Source organism: Channa argus, chromosome 8, assembly GCF_033026475.1.
Source record: "Channa argus isolate prfri chromosome 8, Channa argus male v1.0, whole genome shotgun sequence".
In the NCBI taxonomy this organism is placed as follows: Eukaryota; Metazoa; Chordata; class Actinopteri; order Anabantiformes; family Channidae; genus Channa; species Channa argus.
Window position 1 is genome coordinate 9,075,156 of NC_090204.1, and position 12,596 is coordinate 9,087,751.

At 39.7% G+C, this 12,596-nt stretch overlaps 1 protein-coding gene across 1 annotated transcript; it reads right to left on the minus strand.

The window, feature by feature from the left end:
• Positions 1-569: 569 nt before the first annotated feature.
• On the minus strand, positions 570-12,118 carry erich3 (glutamate-rich 3). Its single transcript, XM_067513685.1, has 14 exons — positions 11,905-12,118; positions 10,805-10,898; positions 10,270-10,395; positions 10,070-10,141; positions 9,683-9,811; positions 8,091-8,246; positions 7,575-7,784; positions 6,925-7,105; positions 6,643-6,829; positions 6,280-6,521; positions 6,031-6,177; positions 5,553-5,903; positions 3,626-3,760; positions 570-3,530 (listed from the first exon to the last, which is right to left on the minus strand). The coding sequence occupies exons 1-14, from the start codon at positions 11,922-11,924 to the stop codon at positions 715-717; spliced, it is 4,866 nt and encodes a 1,621-aa protein (XP_067369786.1). The 5' UTR covers positions 11,925-12,118; the 3' UTR covers positions 570-714.
• Between the last annotated feature and the right edge of the window lie 478 nt (positions 12,119-12,596).

Here is a 12,596-nt window from a genome sequence, read left to right on the forward strand (position 1 = left end):
GTAAACATTTTATGTAGCGGTAAAAACTCCTTCTTTTTGATGATTTAGGGAAGTAGACTTTTAAAGCTGTATTCTAATCTAATAACAGAAACCACAAAACACTTGAGGGCGCCTGTCAAAACTAAAATCATCCTCAACAGACATCTAGTGCCATCTGATTTCTAAAAACAAACAGGATTGGATCCTATTTGTATTGTATACTATTTCGGTTTTATTTAGTTTTAACTTAGTTTTTGAAAACATTTTAAATAATTTATGAACTTAAATAATTGATTTGCTTTCAGATACGTCTCCCTTTGAAATAAAAATGCATAAAAATAAAGTTGTGTCACTGTACCTTAGTGCCAGCGCCTAAGTTGTGCAGCATTAATGTCCACTCTCAGTCATGGCCGAACTCAACATAGTGTATGAACTGTGGCCAAACAAAGTTTCATCCACTGACAAACTGCTCAGTCTGGCTTTGCTGAGAGAGGGTTTGATGAGCTGAGCATCTCTTCGGTCTCCCCTGATGCTCCCATCAGATGATTTTGGTTGGATCTCTCCGTTGAGTAACTCTACTTGGCTTCCATCGTCTGATTTGGATGTTGTAAAATCAGTTATTTCTGTAACTTCTTGACTTTGTTCATCTGTTTTTTCCCACGTCACTTCGGTATCTTTCATTCTACTGGGACTCGTTGAATGCTCAAGATCCTCTGCCATAGCTTCAGTTTGTTCTTAATTCAAGTCTGGAACATTATCAGTAGTTTTCTCTTCGGTTTTGTTCTCTGTCACACTCTCAGCTCTAACACTAGCTGCTGACTGATGAGTATCTCCAACACACTCCACTTCGGTTTTGATAATATCATTGTGTGTCTGGTTTTTCTCAAGAGATGCCCTGTTTCCTTTGTGTTCTGAACTCATTTCCTGTCCATTTATAGACTCTTTGTCATTTTCTTCAGTCTCTGGATTTGGTATAAAGTTGTTCACCTCAGTTTCCTCTTGGAGTGTTTCTTTGGCATCACCTTCAGAGTCTGACTCTACAGCTCTTACCTCTGTTTCTGTTCTTGGATCATTTTCATCTTTTTTTTCATTTTCAGACATTTCTCCCACCTTCAGTGGACTCTCTGACGTCAGCAGTTCTGTAGATTGCACTGCTTCTTTACTTGAGGTCGATACAGGGGTGTCTAAAGTCTCCTCCCTCAGGTCTTCTAAAGGTTCAACAAATGTCTCGAAGAACTTTGCAGTTTGATGCATAGTTACCCAGTTTGTTACCATGTCTGTGTTGTGTTCTCTTGGAGTTACTTCACCAATTACAATGCTCTCTTCTGCAACCTCCTTGTTTTGTGGTTGAGGTTTGTGCAGAACACTTCCTCCTTCTTCAGAGGCCTTGCTCGCCTCCTCTGTGTCTGCTCCATTTTCTCTATCAGCAGCAGAGTCATTGGCACCAACATCATTTTTATTAACATGTTGTTGGTTGTCAGGCTGAGAGTCAGACATTGCAGTGGACTGAACTGTATCATTTAAATTGTCTATGGCTTTGAAAGACTGTTTCGGCTCCACGTTGGCATTTTCATCTTGTTTTTTTTCTCCCCCGTCCTCTCTGTCTGCATTTAGGTCATCTGGTTTAGATTCCTCTTTCAGCTCGGTACCAGCTGTCTCCTCCTCTGACTCTTTTTGAACCGATTCATCTTGGTTGTCCACACCTGCATCTTCCTCCTTAGCCTCACTTTGTGTTACATTTGTTTCAGAAGCCTGGTCTATCTTCTCATCTTCATGTTCCTCAGCATCATGTCCAGACTCTAGAGTTGCTGCATTCACCCCTGACCTCTTATCTTCAGTGGGTTCCTTTATTTTTCTTGTAACTTCGATGTACTCTGTTATTCTCAGATCTTTTTTGTTTGGAGCCTCTGCCTCATCCTCATGAGTTTTGTTGTCGATCGCTGTAGAAACCTCCCTATTTTCTGCATCATTTTCTCCATGTTCATCGTTCTTATCTACTCCCTCAGTTTCTTTCTCAACGTCTCCAGACTCCATCGTGTTGTTTAGAGTCTCTTCAGTTGTTTTCGTCCCATCCGCTGCTTCAATGTCACAGACATCCTCTGATGTTTCATTAGATATTTTCTCTCTATGTGCACCTTTGTGAGGTTTTTCAGTAGTCTCATAAATGTCTCTTTCCTGGTTATCAGTTATAATTTCATTCTCTTCAGATTTTTCATCATCGTTTTTCACAGATTCACGTTCAGCTTTTCTCTCACTCTCATCTTTCTCTTCCTTTCCTGCTTCATCACTCCTTGCTTCATCAGCAGCTGTCTTTGGGTCAATTGTTCCTTCGCCATCATTAGTTTTAGCAGTTGTGGCTCCCTGTGCTTCAGATTCTTCCTCGTCATTTTTATCTCTGACAGTTTCATTATGTGCATCTTTTTCTGATTCACAAGGTTTCTCTTCATTCACATGTGTATCTTCCTCATCAAATGTCTCCTTAGCTGTCTCTTCATTTATCTGTCCTTCTGTGTCTGAATAATTTTTTATACCCTCTGTAATGTCCTCATTTTCTATCCTTTCTTTTGTTTCACTTTCATCATTCTCCTCTTTCTCCATTTCATATTTTTCTTTTTCCTCAATATTTTCAGCTTCTCCTATTTCAACTGGATTTTTTTGCCTCTCCTCTTCTGTACTTTCTTCCTCACATATCTCCTTCTTTACCGCATCATTTATTTCCATAGACTTTTCTCTCTGCTCCTTTTCCAACTCACACATCTCCTTTTCACCCTCATCCTCCACTGCTAACACTTTATGTGCTTCCTCCTCTTTATTATCATCCGTACTGCCCTCATCTTTTGCATTGTCCTCGCGTAAATCTGCTGTTTTTTCCACCATAGTGTCTGCGCTCTCCTGTGATGAGTTGCTTGAATTCTCTGCGGAGACTTCTGTTTCTGATGCTGCAGCTGTGCCCTTGCTGTCTTCCTGCTGCCTCTCGTCTGTGTCGGTTACCAGAGCCTCTTCACAGCTGAGGGTCTCTTGCTCCTCTGAGGGCTCTGCTTTCATCTCCATTGTCATTGCCGCCTCCGCATTATCTGCCACTGTTGTCTCATCAGTCTCTTTATTCATGTCTGGTAACGATGATTCATCTTCCTCACTGCTTTTTGCCCCTTGCCCCATCTCATTCGGCTGTGTGACAGTTTCTTCTACCGATGCAGTTGTTTCTTCATTTTCGTCAGCTTCTTGTGCAGCATCAGTATCAATGGATTTAAGTTCAGCATCTTCCTGTTTTTCTAAAATTTTGTCGTCATCTGTCATTTTCTCATCAGCACCTTCTGCACCTGTGTCCTCTGAATTATCATTGACCCCTGCTTCTACTTCTGATGCAGTGTTTTCATCTTCAGCATATGTTCCAATGGTTTCTTTTTCAGTTTCAAACTTTTCGTTTGGCTCAGACGTCTGATCTTGCTCCTGAACCCCTTCATCCTCATCAAGAACAACTTCTTTAAATTTTGTATCTTCAAGGGTCTGCTCCTGCTCAGTAAATGTAACAGATTTCTCTGAAACTGCATCTGAAAATACAAATTAGAAATTGTTTAGCTAAATGACGTCTATGCAATAGTTGTCTAGCTAGGGAACTCCTCTAATTAAAATGGAAATCTTGTACCATTACTGTCCTGTTTCTGACTTTTAGTTGTGGCCTCTTCCTCTTCCTCTGTACTGGTATCACTCAGTTCTGGCTCAGAACTACAATGTGACTCCTTAAATATTGCTTCTGCGAGCTTCTCCTGCACAGATTTGGCTTTGGAAAGAAAGACATGACACATGCATTGATATGTTTCCACAAGCACAGGATGAAGATGAAGTCACTCACGGTGATGCATGATTACCAAATGTTAAAATAACCACAGGACTATTTGAACAATACAGACACACTGATGAAACAGACACAATAAAGAAACTTACAGATAAAAACAAAACATTTAATTTCATCATCTTTAATATTTCCAGGTGCAAACAACACAACATGCAAAATGATAATAAAGATACACAGAAAGGAAAAAAAAAACACATGCACAAAAAGGGCAATCCATTACACAACCAAAATGGAAACACAATGCAAACTTCTAAGACTTCCTACTCTAAACTTGTATTGTATAGAATGCGATTCTGAAACTCAAGATGATAAAAAAAAAGCTAACTTTCGCACAAACCTTTTTTGTGGAAAAAAACACAGTTTTGATGTGGAAATAATAGAGTAGAGTTTTAGTTTCACTAAAATGATCCATTTTCTAAGCACACAGTGGGATTCAAAAATCTGTGTGAATGTTTCTCATGTGAATCTGGAAATAATCAGAAAACTTAGAGACACACAAAGTTTGGAGACACACTGACACAAACACACTGCTCACAATGATTTGACTTTGGGGAAGCTCCTCTTTGCTTGGAATAACCATTTGACGTTTACACTTCAAATGGTAAGTCAATGCTACTCCACAATGTTGCTGCAATCTTGAGGCACAAAGCATATTTTAAAAGATGAAGAATAGCTGCAGAAAGGAATATAGATCTATCAAGCAGATATTGTTGAAATTCTCTGGTCAGAACCAGCCTTGTTGTGTAAGTCTGACTTCATGGAAGGTATCAACTGCACCTCTGAACAATAAGATAACTAACAGATTTCTACTAAAAAACATTTGCAAAAAGTTGCATACTGCAGCTTTAAACATTTCTTCTTAATTTACATATGATCACTTTTTGTGTCTCTTGATCATTTCCAAGTTTTCCACAGAGGTTTGACTTTTAAACCTTCAGCCATCTTACATCCAGTAAGAAAAGTATCTGCTTGCAATGCATAAGTAGAATTGTTTTGGTACTAACAATATATGAATATTCAGCAGCTCTTCACAGCTGCATACTGTATTTTGTGCTTTTTGAAATGCTTAGATTTTGTGGGAGTGTGTGCACTATGTAAATACATGTATTTTTACATGTCTTGCAGCTTTCTCCTCCTTTTCTGATTGCAGCCTCACCCCCTGAGGGTTTTACGCTTTGTCTCCTTAGCTACACTTTTTTTTCACAACCTTACTAATTTTACCCCAAACTACACAGTGCAGCTTTAAGACAAGAAACAGTTACAAAGCAATTACAAACAGAAGTTAAACAAGACTTTCTTTCCCTTAAAAACACTATAGAATTTGTATTTATAAGCCTATCTAACCACTAAAAACTTAACTCAATGAAGTAGATTTTTTTTTTACCAAAAAATCTGATCACTGCACAGATAAAAATGAAAAAAATAAAATGAAAAAGAAGTAATTTTTCCACTATTAATGAAGAAACATCAGAATAATTTTAAACATTACATACTAACAACACTGTAGTGCTGTGACAGTTATTATTAAGTTGAAGTAGGGGCTGAAACATACAAGCCTTTTCAGCCTTTAAGTGATACTGACATGGACACACGAACTGGTCTTAACTACAGCCCCTGTTGTGATAATAGTGGAAAAATCTCCATAAAAGATGGACTGATCCATATTCTCAGTCAGGCGACAGCTCCACTGAAGCTGTATCTGCTGGTTTATACTCACCCCTCTCCTGTTCATCCTCCCGTTTGCCCTTGTCTACCGCTTTTTCACCTTCTCTATCTCGCGAGATGTCTTCAGTCTGCTGATTCTCACTTGCTGAGGGGAAGCTGGTGTCAAAGATGTTGATCTCACTGCTGTCTCCCACACTTTCCTGTAAATCTGATTCTTTAAGAGCTTCTTCTGGATTTGGTTTGTCTCCCTCTTCTGGTGGTGCAACAGCTTCATCTTGTTCGACCTCTTCAGGTTGTTCTGCTGTCTCTACCTCTCTGGAGTCTTTTGTGACTTCAGCATCACCATCACTCTCCTCCCGTGTGCTGCCTGAAGAACTGGACCCTGAACGAGACCTTATGCCTTCTGTACAAGAAAGATGCAGTTGCCAGTGTTTTCAAATGAATCAGTTATGTGTGATGAAATGCCACCTTACTCTCAGTTATTTTTTTCTTATGCAATACTTGAATGAAACTGTGAGCTTTATACCTACCGCCCTTCTCATTGTCTTCAGTGTCAGAGACATCTGTCTCTCTAATCTGCCTCTCAGCTTCACTGGATGGAGACGCTGGTTTCTTTTCTTTTGCCTCACACTCTTCAGTGGGGCCCTCGTCATCTGCTTCAAAGTCTTCTTCATAATCTTAGTGTAAAGAGAGAGCACATTCATTGAGATAGTTTGTATAGAAGAGTCTGGCATATTGATTTATTTTATAATAACACATTCATGTTTCAGCCATTTTACCATTTCTGACTTTTTCTTCAGCTGCTGTTTCCTCTTTGACTTGCGTCTCCATATCCTGTTGCTCGCTCATTTCACAGTCTGAATGGGAGGCAGCATCCTCCCCAGTCATCTCTGTTTCCATCTCAGGGGCGTCTTTAGGGCTGGTGACTGATTCCTCTCTTTGATGACCAACTCTTTCATCCTCTTTGACCCTGTTTGGTGGAGGTATGGGCTTTTTGTCCAGCCCCATTGCTATGATGCATCTGCAAAATGGGTAAATAAAATATTAAAGAGGTGAGTTTGAAAGAATAATTTGATATTTTCAGAAAATATTTGCTTTTTTGATTTTGTTAGAGACACATTGGGCTGTAGAAAGACACATACTTGTAGCAGGGACAGGCCCCCATTACGCTGGAGAAGCCAAAGTGTCCATGCCTGCCACCAAGTCTGGAGCCTTTCCTGTGTTTGAATTCACAGCAGGAGCTCAGTCGCTCTACCTGCAGCCCGTTCAGGAAGAAAGTCAAGCTGAAGGGGAAACCTCTGTGTCGCCTTGAAATGAACTGGAAAGTTTCTAAAAGAAAGATTGAAGATGTCATATGCTTTCCTATGCTTTACGTAGATGTACATTCACATCTGCCAAAGACAGCTGCAGTTTGAAACACTGACCTCCCTCGTGGAGCTTGCCCTTGTACACACACAGGTTCTCTCCTCCACAGTGCTGCTGAAACACTTTGACCTCATCCCTCATCTCAGTCAGGTCATGGGAAAGGTGCACCGATTTGCCAAAGTACACCATGTTCACACACACTTTGCTCTGGTGCACAGAGCTCCTCAGCATGGGGGGGTCCTGGGTGTAAAAAGAATCAGATTTTAGCCCGTTTGATTTAATTTAATCCAGTTAAGGAATTTACATTTTAAGTCACTATGACATGGCTGATAAACAGAATATACGCATCTATCCATTGTCTGAAACAACTTATCCTGTTGGCATTTACAGCGTGCTAGAGCCTATCCCAGCTGTCATTGGCCGAGAGTTGTCAGGGGCAACACAGAGAGTCCCCCTTTGTACTGTGGGGGGGGGAACCAAGTATCCAGAGGAAAACCATACAAGCAAAAACAACACAACAAACTCCACACAGAAAGGCCACAGCTAGCTGTGGTTTGAATCAGGGATCTTCTAGCTGTGAGGTGGCAGCGCTAACAACTCCATGACCGTGCTTCCCCCACAGAATATATACAGATGTATAGAATAAAAATTATAGTAATATCACTTTATTTTTTGCAGGTAAACCACTAAGATGAAGAGACATGAAGACCTCATTGATGTCAGGTCCACTGGAGGCTGTGGCAGGGCGCAGCCTGCGTCCTCTGATTGTCCCACTGGCAGTGACCTTCCCCCCAGTCTCTTTCCTCTTTGTAGCTGGAGGCACTGGAGTGACAAAGTTGTTAATGACTGGAAGGCAGTAGGGTGATACGCCCTGAGAAGCCTCCAGTGTGGTCAAACGTCTTCGAGAGTCCTTGTCCATCTGGGAGAGAATTTGTAAAACATGTCAGGGTTCACGTTGCAGCAGATTGATGATTGATTGTGGAGACAAGGGTTTATCGTTTGTGCACTGAATCGTGGGATTCAAAACTTTGGATTTTTGATGTTTGCTTTTAATATTGAACATAATTATTTCCTAAGCAAGTAGCCACGCTGCATTTCACTCAGGTTTTTACATTTCTAAAATGTAGTTACCATTGATGATAAGATGAAAATATTGCGCCTAAAATAAATGATTTTTCTTTACAGAAAAACCTAAAACAGTCCAAAATGTTTAATAAAGTCTCACAGTGCAGGTGAACAGCTTATCATTCTCTTTGGCAGACTCGAGGCGTTTGTATGGGGAGCTGCATCTGAGTGAAGCCACGGCACTGCTGTGGATCGGCTTCAGACGCATTGGTCTCTGCATCTTCCCCGGAGCCGTGTTGGGTCGAGATGATCCCGGCTGTAGCACACGTAACAGACAAACTAGTAATTACACACACTATGGTTCCTCTGTGCAAACCTGTCAGCATCCTTCTTTGTATTACTGTGGTCAACTGCAGTTCATCTGCATAACATGCTCTCAGTTATCCTTACGGCAAGTTTCCAGCTTCATTAAAATTTCACATTATTGTTGGAATCTGTGATGGGTGACACAGTTAAAATGTGCAAAATATACATTAGTAATGTTCCCAGAATTGCCTTAAAACATTTTGCCAACTTTTCGACATTTTAAACAAGTCTAAAACTGATAAAGTGTGAGATGGGTGTGAGACTTCAGCAGGGAGATATTTCAGTGTAAACACAGACATTAATAACAGGATTACCAGCTCTATTTACCCTGGCATCAAGGTCTATGACTATCTTTTTAAAGATAACATTAATCTAATCTGTCTGCTTTCCTTAAAGCTCTCTGATCTGCACTTAGAGCAAACAGCAGCTGAGACAGGATGTCAGACTTAAGTGTCTGTGTAAACTTGTCAGCTATCAGCATGCAGTGATAATGATTTACATTACAGACAGATGCTCTTTAAGTTAAAGTTTCAGGTATTGCAAGATAGATTCTTGCTGAGAGCTAGATGAAAAGATTGGTAACACTCTTATGTCTGCCCAGTAAATTAATCTGTTGGAGTGAGCAGCCTGCGAGTTTAGCTCAGCATTCAGACAAGAAACAACAAGAAACATCAGCCCATATAAAAAACCTTGTATTTTTGCAACTAACATCACATAAAACTTGTAGATTTGCTTGAAAGCTGGTTGTGTTACATTCCGACAGATTTAGGCTGTGTCTCCTATTTATACAAAGATATCCTAACTGGTTGCTGCATTTAGCTTCAGACTTACTGCACAAACATGAGATATGAGGTATCAATCTAATTATAAAATATTTCAGAAAATTATTAACTATTCCTTTAATTAAATGCCAACATCTGTCCAGTACAAACACCAATACATCACACCACTTATCAGCTGTCTGATTTTGACCAAAGTTGGATGGATACTGAATTTCTTTTTTTTTTCAGACAATAAAAATATTTCTACTGATGAGGGCACAGAAGAATTCAAATGAAAATCTCAATTTTAATCTTGTAAGACACTTGTAAGGTTTCATTGAGCTGATTACACTACTTGTGTTTTAAGTTAATAATGGCCCTAAATGTCATCATATTTTAATTGAAACATCTCATCGACATTTTTTAAAAACTATCTCCTGGCATTGTTTGCCTGACGAAGACACTGTGATTAAATGTCAAATTTAGGTCGAAAAAAAATGAAGGAACTCAATGGTTCTTACGTTTCTGATGGATCAGTGATGGTGCTTGTGTCACTCAAAGGGGACAGCATATTAAATATGAAGTTAGAAGAATACCAACTCAATCTTCTGTCGTTTTGACTCACAGACTCGGATGATTCAGAGTGCTCCCCCTCCGGCCCAGAGTGCTGCTTTGGGATACCCCTTGTACCGGTGGGTGGGCGAGGAGACAGGATCTGGATGATGTCTTCTTCATACCTTTTAGAGCGCTCCACCTTTCAAACAAGACCATCAGTTTTATTCCAGACTAGAATGTATTGATTTAGGGTTTACTAAACAATTCATGCCCCTATATATATATGTAAATTCCCTCATACCGACTGAATCCTGTTTGTCCTCATAGACAACAAGGATCAAAAAACTATTTGTAAATGAACTCTCTCCAATTCTGGCTGCCATTATATCTTTCATACCATTTATGAGTCATAGTTTATAAAAGAAGACAAACCAGTGTTCAAAAGCAAAAAATGTACCTTGATCCTGTGCACTCTTTCTCTCCTTGCAAACTCCTCCAGTTTTCTTCTGATCTCTATTTGATGGAGGCGCTATATGGGAGGGGGGGCACAGAGCTAGTTAGCATCATTTATTATGTAAGGAGCAGCACTTATTATATATTTATATTAGTCAACAGGGTGGTTTTTTTTTTGGTCTCTGAAAATTGTGTTCCTCCCACCTCCATCTCCAGCACCTTGTGGAAAATGGCCTGGGCCAGGCATTCTCTCACGTGTCTCTGGTGAGCTCGCTGGATCAGCCTGTGTCTGTACTCTTTGTCTGGAACAATACGCCCACTCCTAGTGATCTAATAACAACAATCCTTTTAGTAGGTTTCAATCAATATAGCTTTTTTGGAGACTGGTAACAATGTTTTCAAACGGAGATCACCATCAGCTGATACTTTGTGCAGGTCTGTAAAATAATGCCACATAACCGAGATTTGCTTTTTCAGGCAGCTTTGCTCAGGGAGGGACTTTCGCTGTAGTGATGAGTAAATTCAGGATTTTTCAAAAACTGAGGTCACAAATCTACACCCAGCAGGGACCATCCGACTTCCTACAAGATTAATTTTTAAACCTATTTATTTTTGACATGTTTTGATCTAAAACCCTCCACGTGTACTTTATGTGCAGCTGTAAGTTATAAAATTCTCTCCCACCCAAAATTTCTAAACACAACACTGAAGACACCACATCATCATTCCGTTGACGTACCAGCCCTGCTCTCTGCAGGTGTCTCCTGATCCGAGTGTTGCTGAAGTATCCAGCGAGATGTTTGTCTGAGAGACTGTTGTAGGCTGATATGAGTCTGCAAAAACAAATCCAGTAAAAACAAGCACATACACAATTTAACATTTTTGTGTTACAGGAGTGCAGATCTTCATTACAGCTGACAGAAGAAACCAATCTTAATTAAATGCTTTACTCAGGCACAACAACGTGTTTGTGTCTCTTATCCTCATTAACAAGATACCAGGTCGTCCACATCTCAGTCTGTCTGAATGCTGCTTTATTGTCAACACAGATTTAATTTCCTCTGGTGTTTGTGTCAGAGACAACAGGATCTTACAACTATGGAGTGTGTTACCGGTGTATGATTACAAACAGGGGCACACTGAACTCTGCCTGCCTCCTCTTTCAGCACCTGGCTCATTTGTCTCTGGTGCTTTTAAGCTTTGGCTGCAGATATCTGGTCGGAAACTGGTGGTTAAACTTGTCATTGAATATCTGACTTTCTCTGGCTGTGTCATTTGCATTTCAGGGGTTTTCTTTCTCCGTTTAAAGTTTTTATTTTAGTTTTAGACTCTATTAGTAGTGAAAGAAGAAATAGAATTATATGCTTATGTCACAATACAAGACTGTAAAATTACAAGATATCCAGCACACTTTAAACCTAAGCAGAATGATGCCATATTACTGTTATTAAATGTTTGTTTGAGTTCATATATGTTTGTGATAGTTTACAATAGGTCACTTTTTATGAAGTTTATGAACATTGAAATCTTATTCTTTAGCAGTCACATTTAGTAGGAGAGAATGTATTATATTTAATATGAAGATATAATGTAGTGTATCTAGATGAGAAGTGACTTATATTAACAGGCCATTTACTCCATTATTTATAGGTGAAGTTATAGTTTAAAAGAGTCCAGATTATGCTGAACAAAAGGTAGAACATAGCTTTAACCTACATGTATCAAAATGTTTCCTACAAATAGAAACAGTTGGATAGATCCAGTACAGTCTGTACCAAAGTTAAATTGAAACCTTTCACCCCAGTCCACTCTCGAACATAAAAACCAAATTGCACCTACCCTGGGTTGAGGTGACTCATGGCTTTCAGCTCACACTCCCTGTAAAATCTCCCCCAAGTAATTCAGGCAAGAAAAGCCGTGTACAGACCGAACTCGGTCCTCACTGGAAGACACCAGGGCCTGTGTGAAGTCAAATTAGGCAGCAGAGCTGTAAATACTGAGCTGATCCGGACTGAGGCTGCACTTCTCGCAGAGCAGAACTGATGACACTCACTGGTTGCCATGGGAGATCACGTGACGAAGACTGGTTTCCCCTTACATAGACAAAGAGAGAGAGAGAGTCCCACTAACATTTAAACTAGGGAAACAGACAGATACACACGCTCATAGACATATGAACATGTCTGATACAGGAGCACATCTTTCGTCTGGTGTTTAAAATTCACTTTATGTATTTATCTCAGTTTAACTGCAACGCTGAAAGAAGTATCCAAGATATTTTTCCTTTACTCCATTAAAAGTATAAGATCCTGCATTTAAATTCTTACTTGAGTACAAGTACATATGGGATATTATTTGATTTTATCGGGTGTTTTATAGTCTCAACAATGTTGCTCAAAGTGAAGCTACCATACATGAGTACTGTTGGCATCAGGTTATAATCGGACAATAAGATTTGTATTCAAAATCTTACATAAGTAAACTACAAGTAATGTAACTCAATATTATACTTCATGGAGCACTTACTGTCG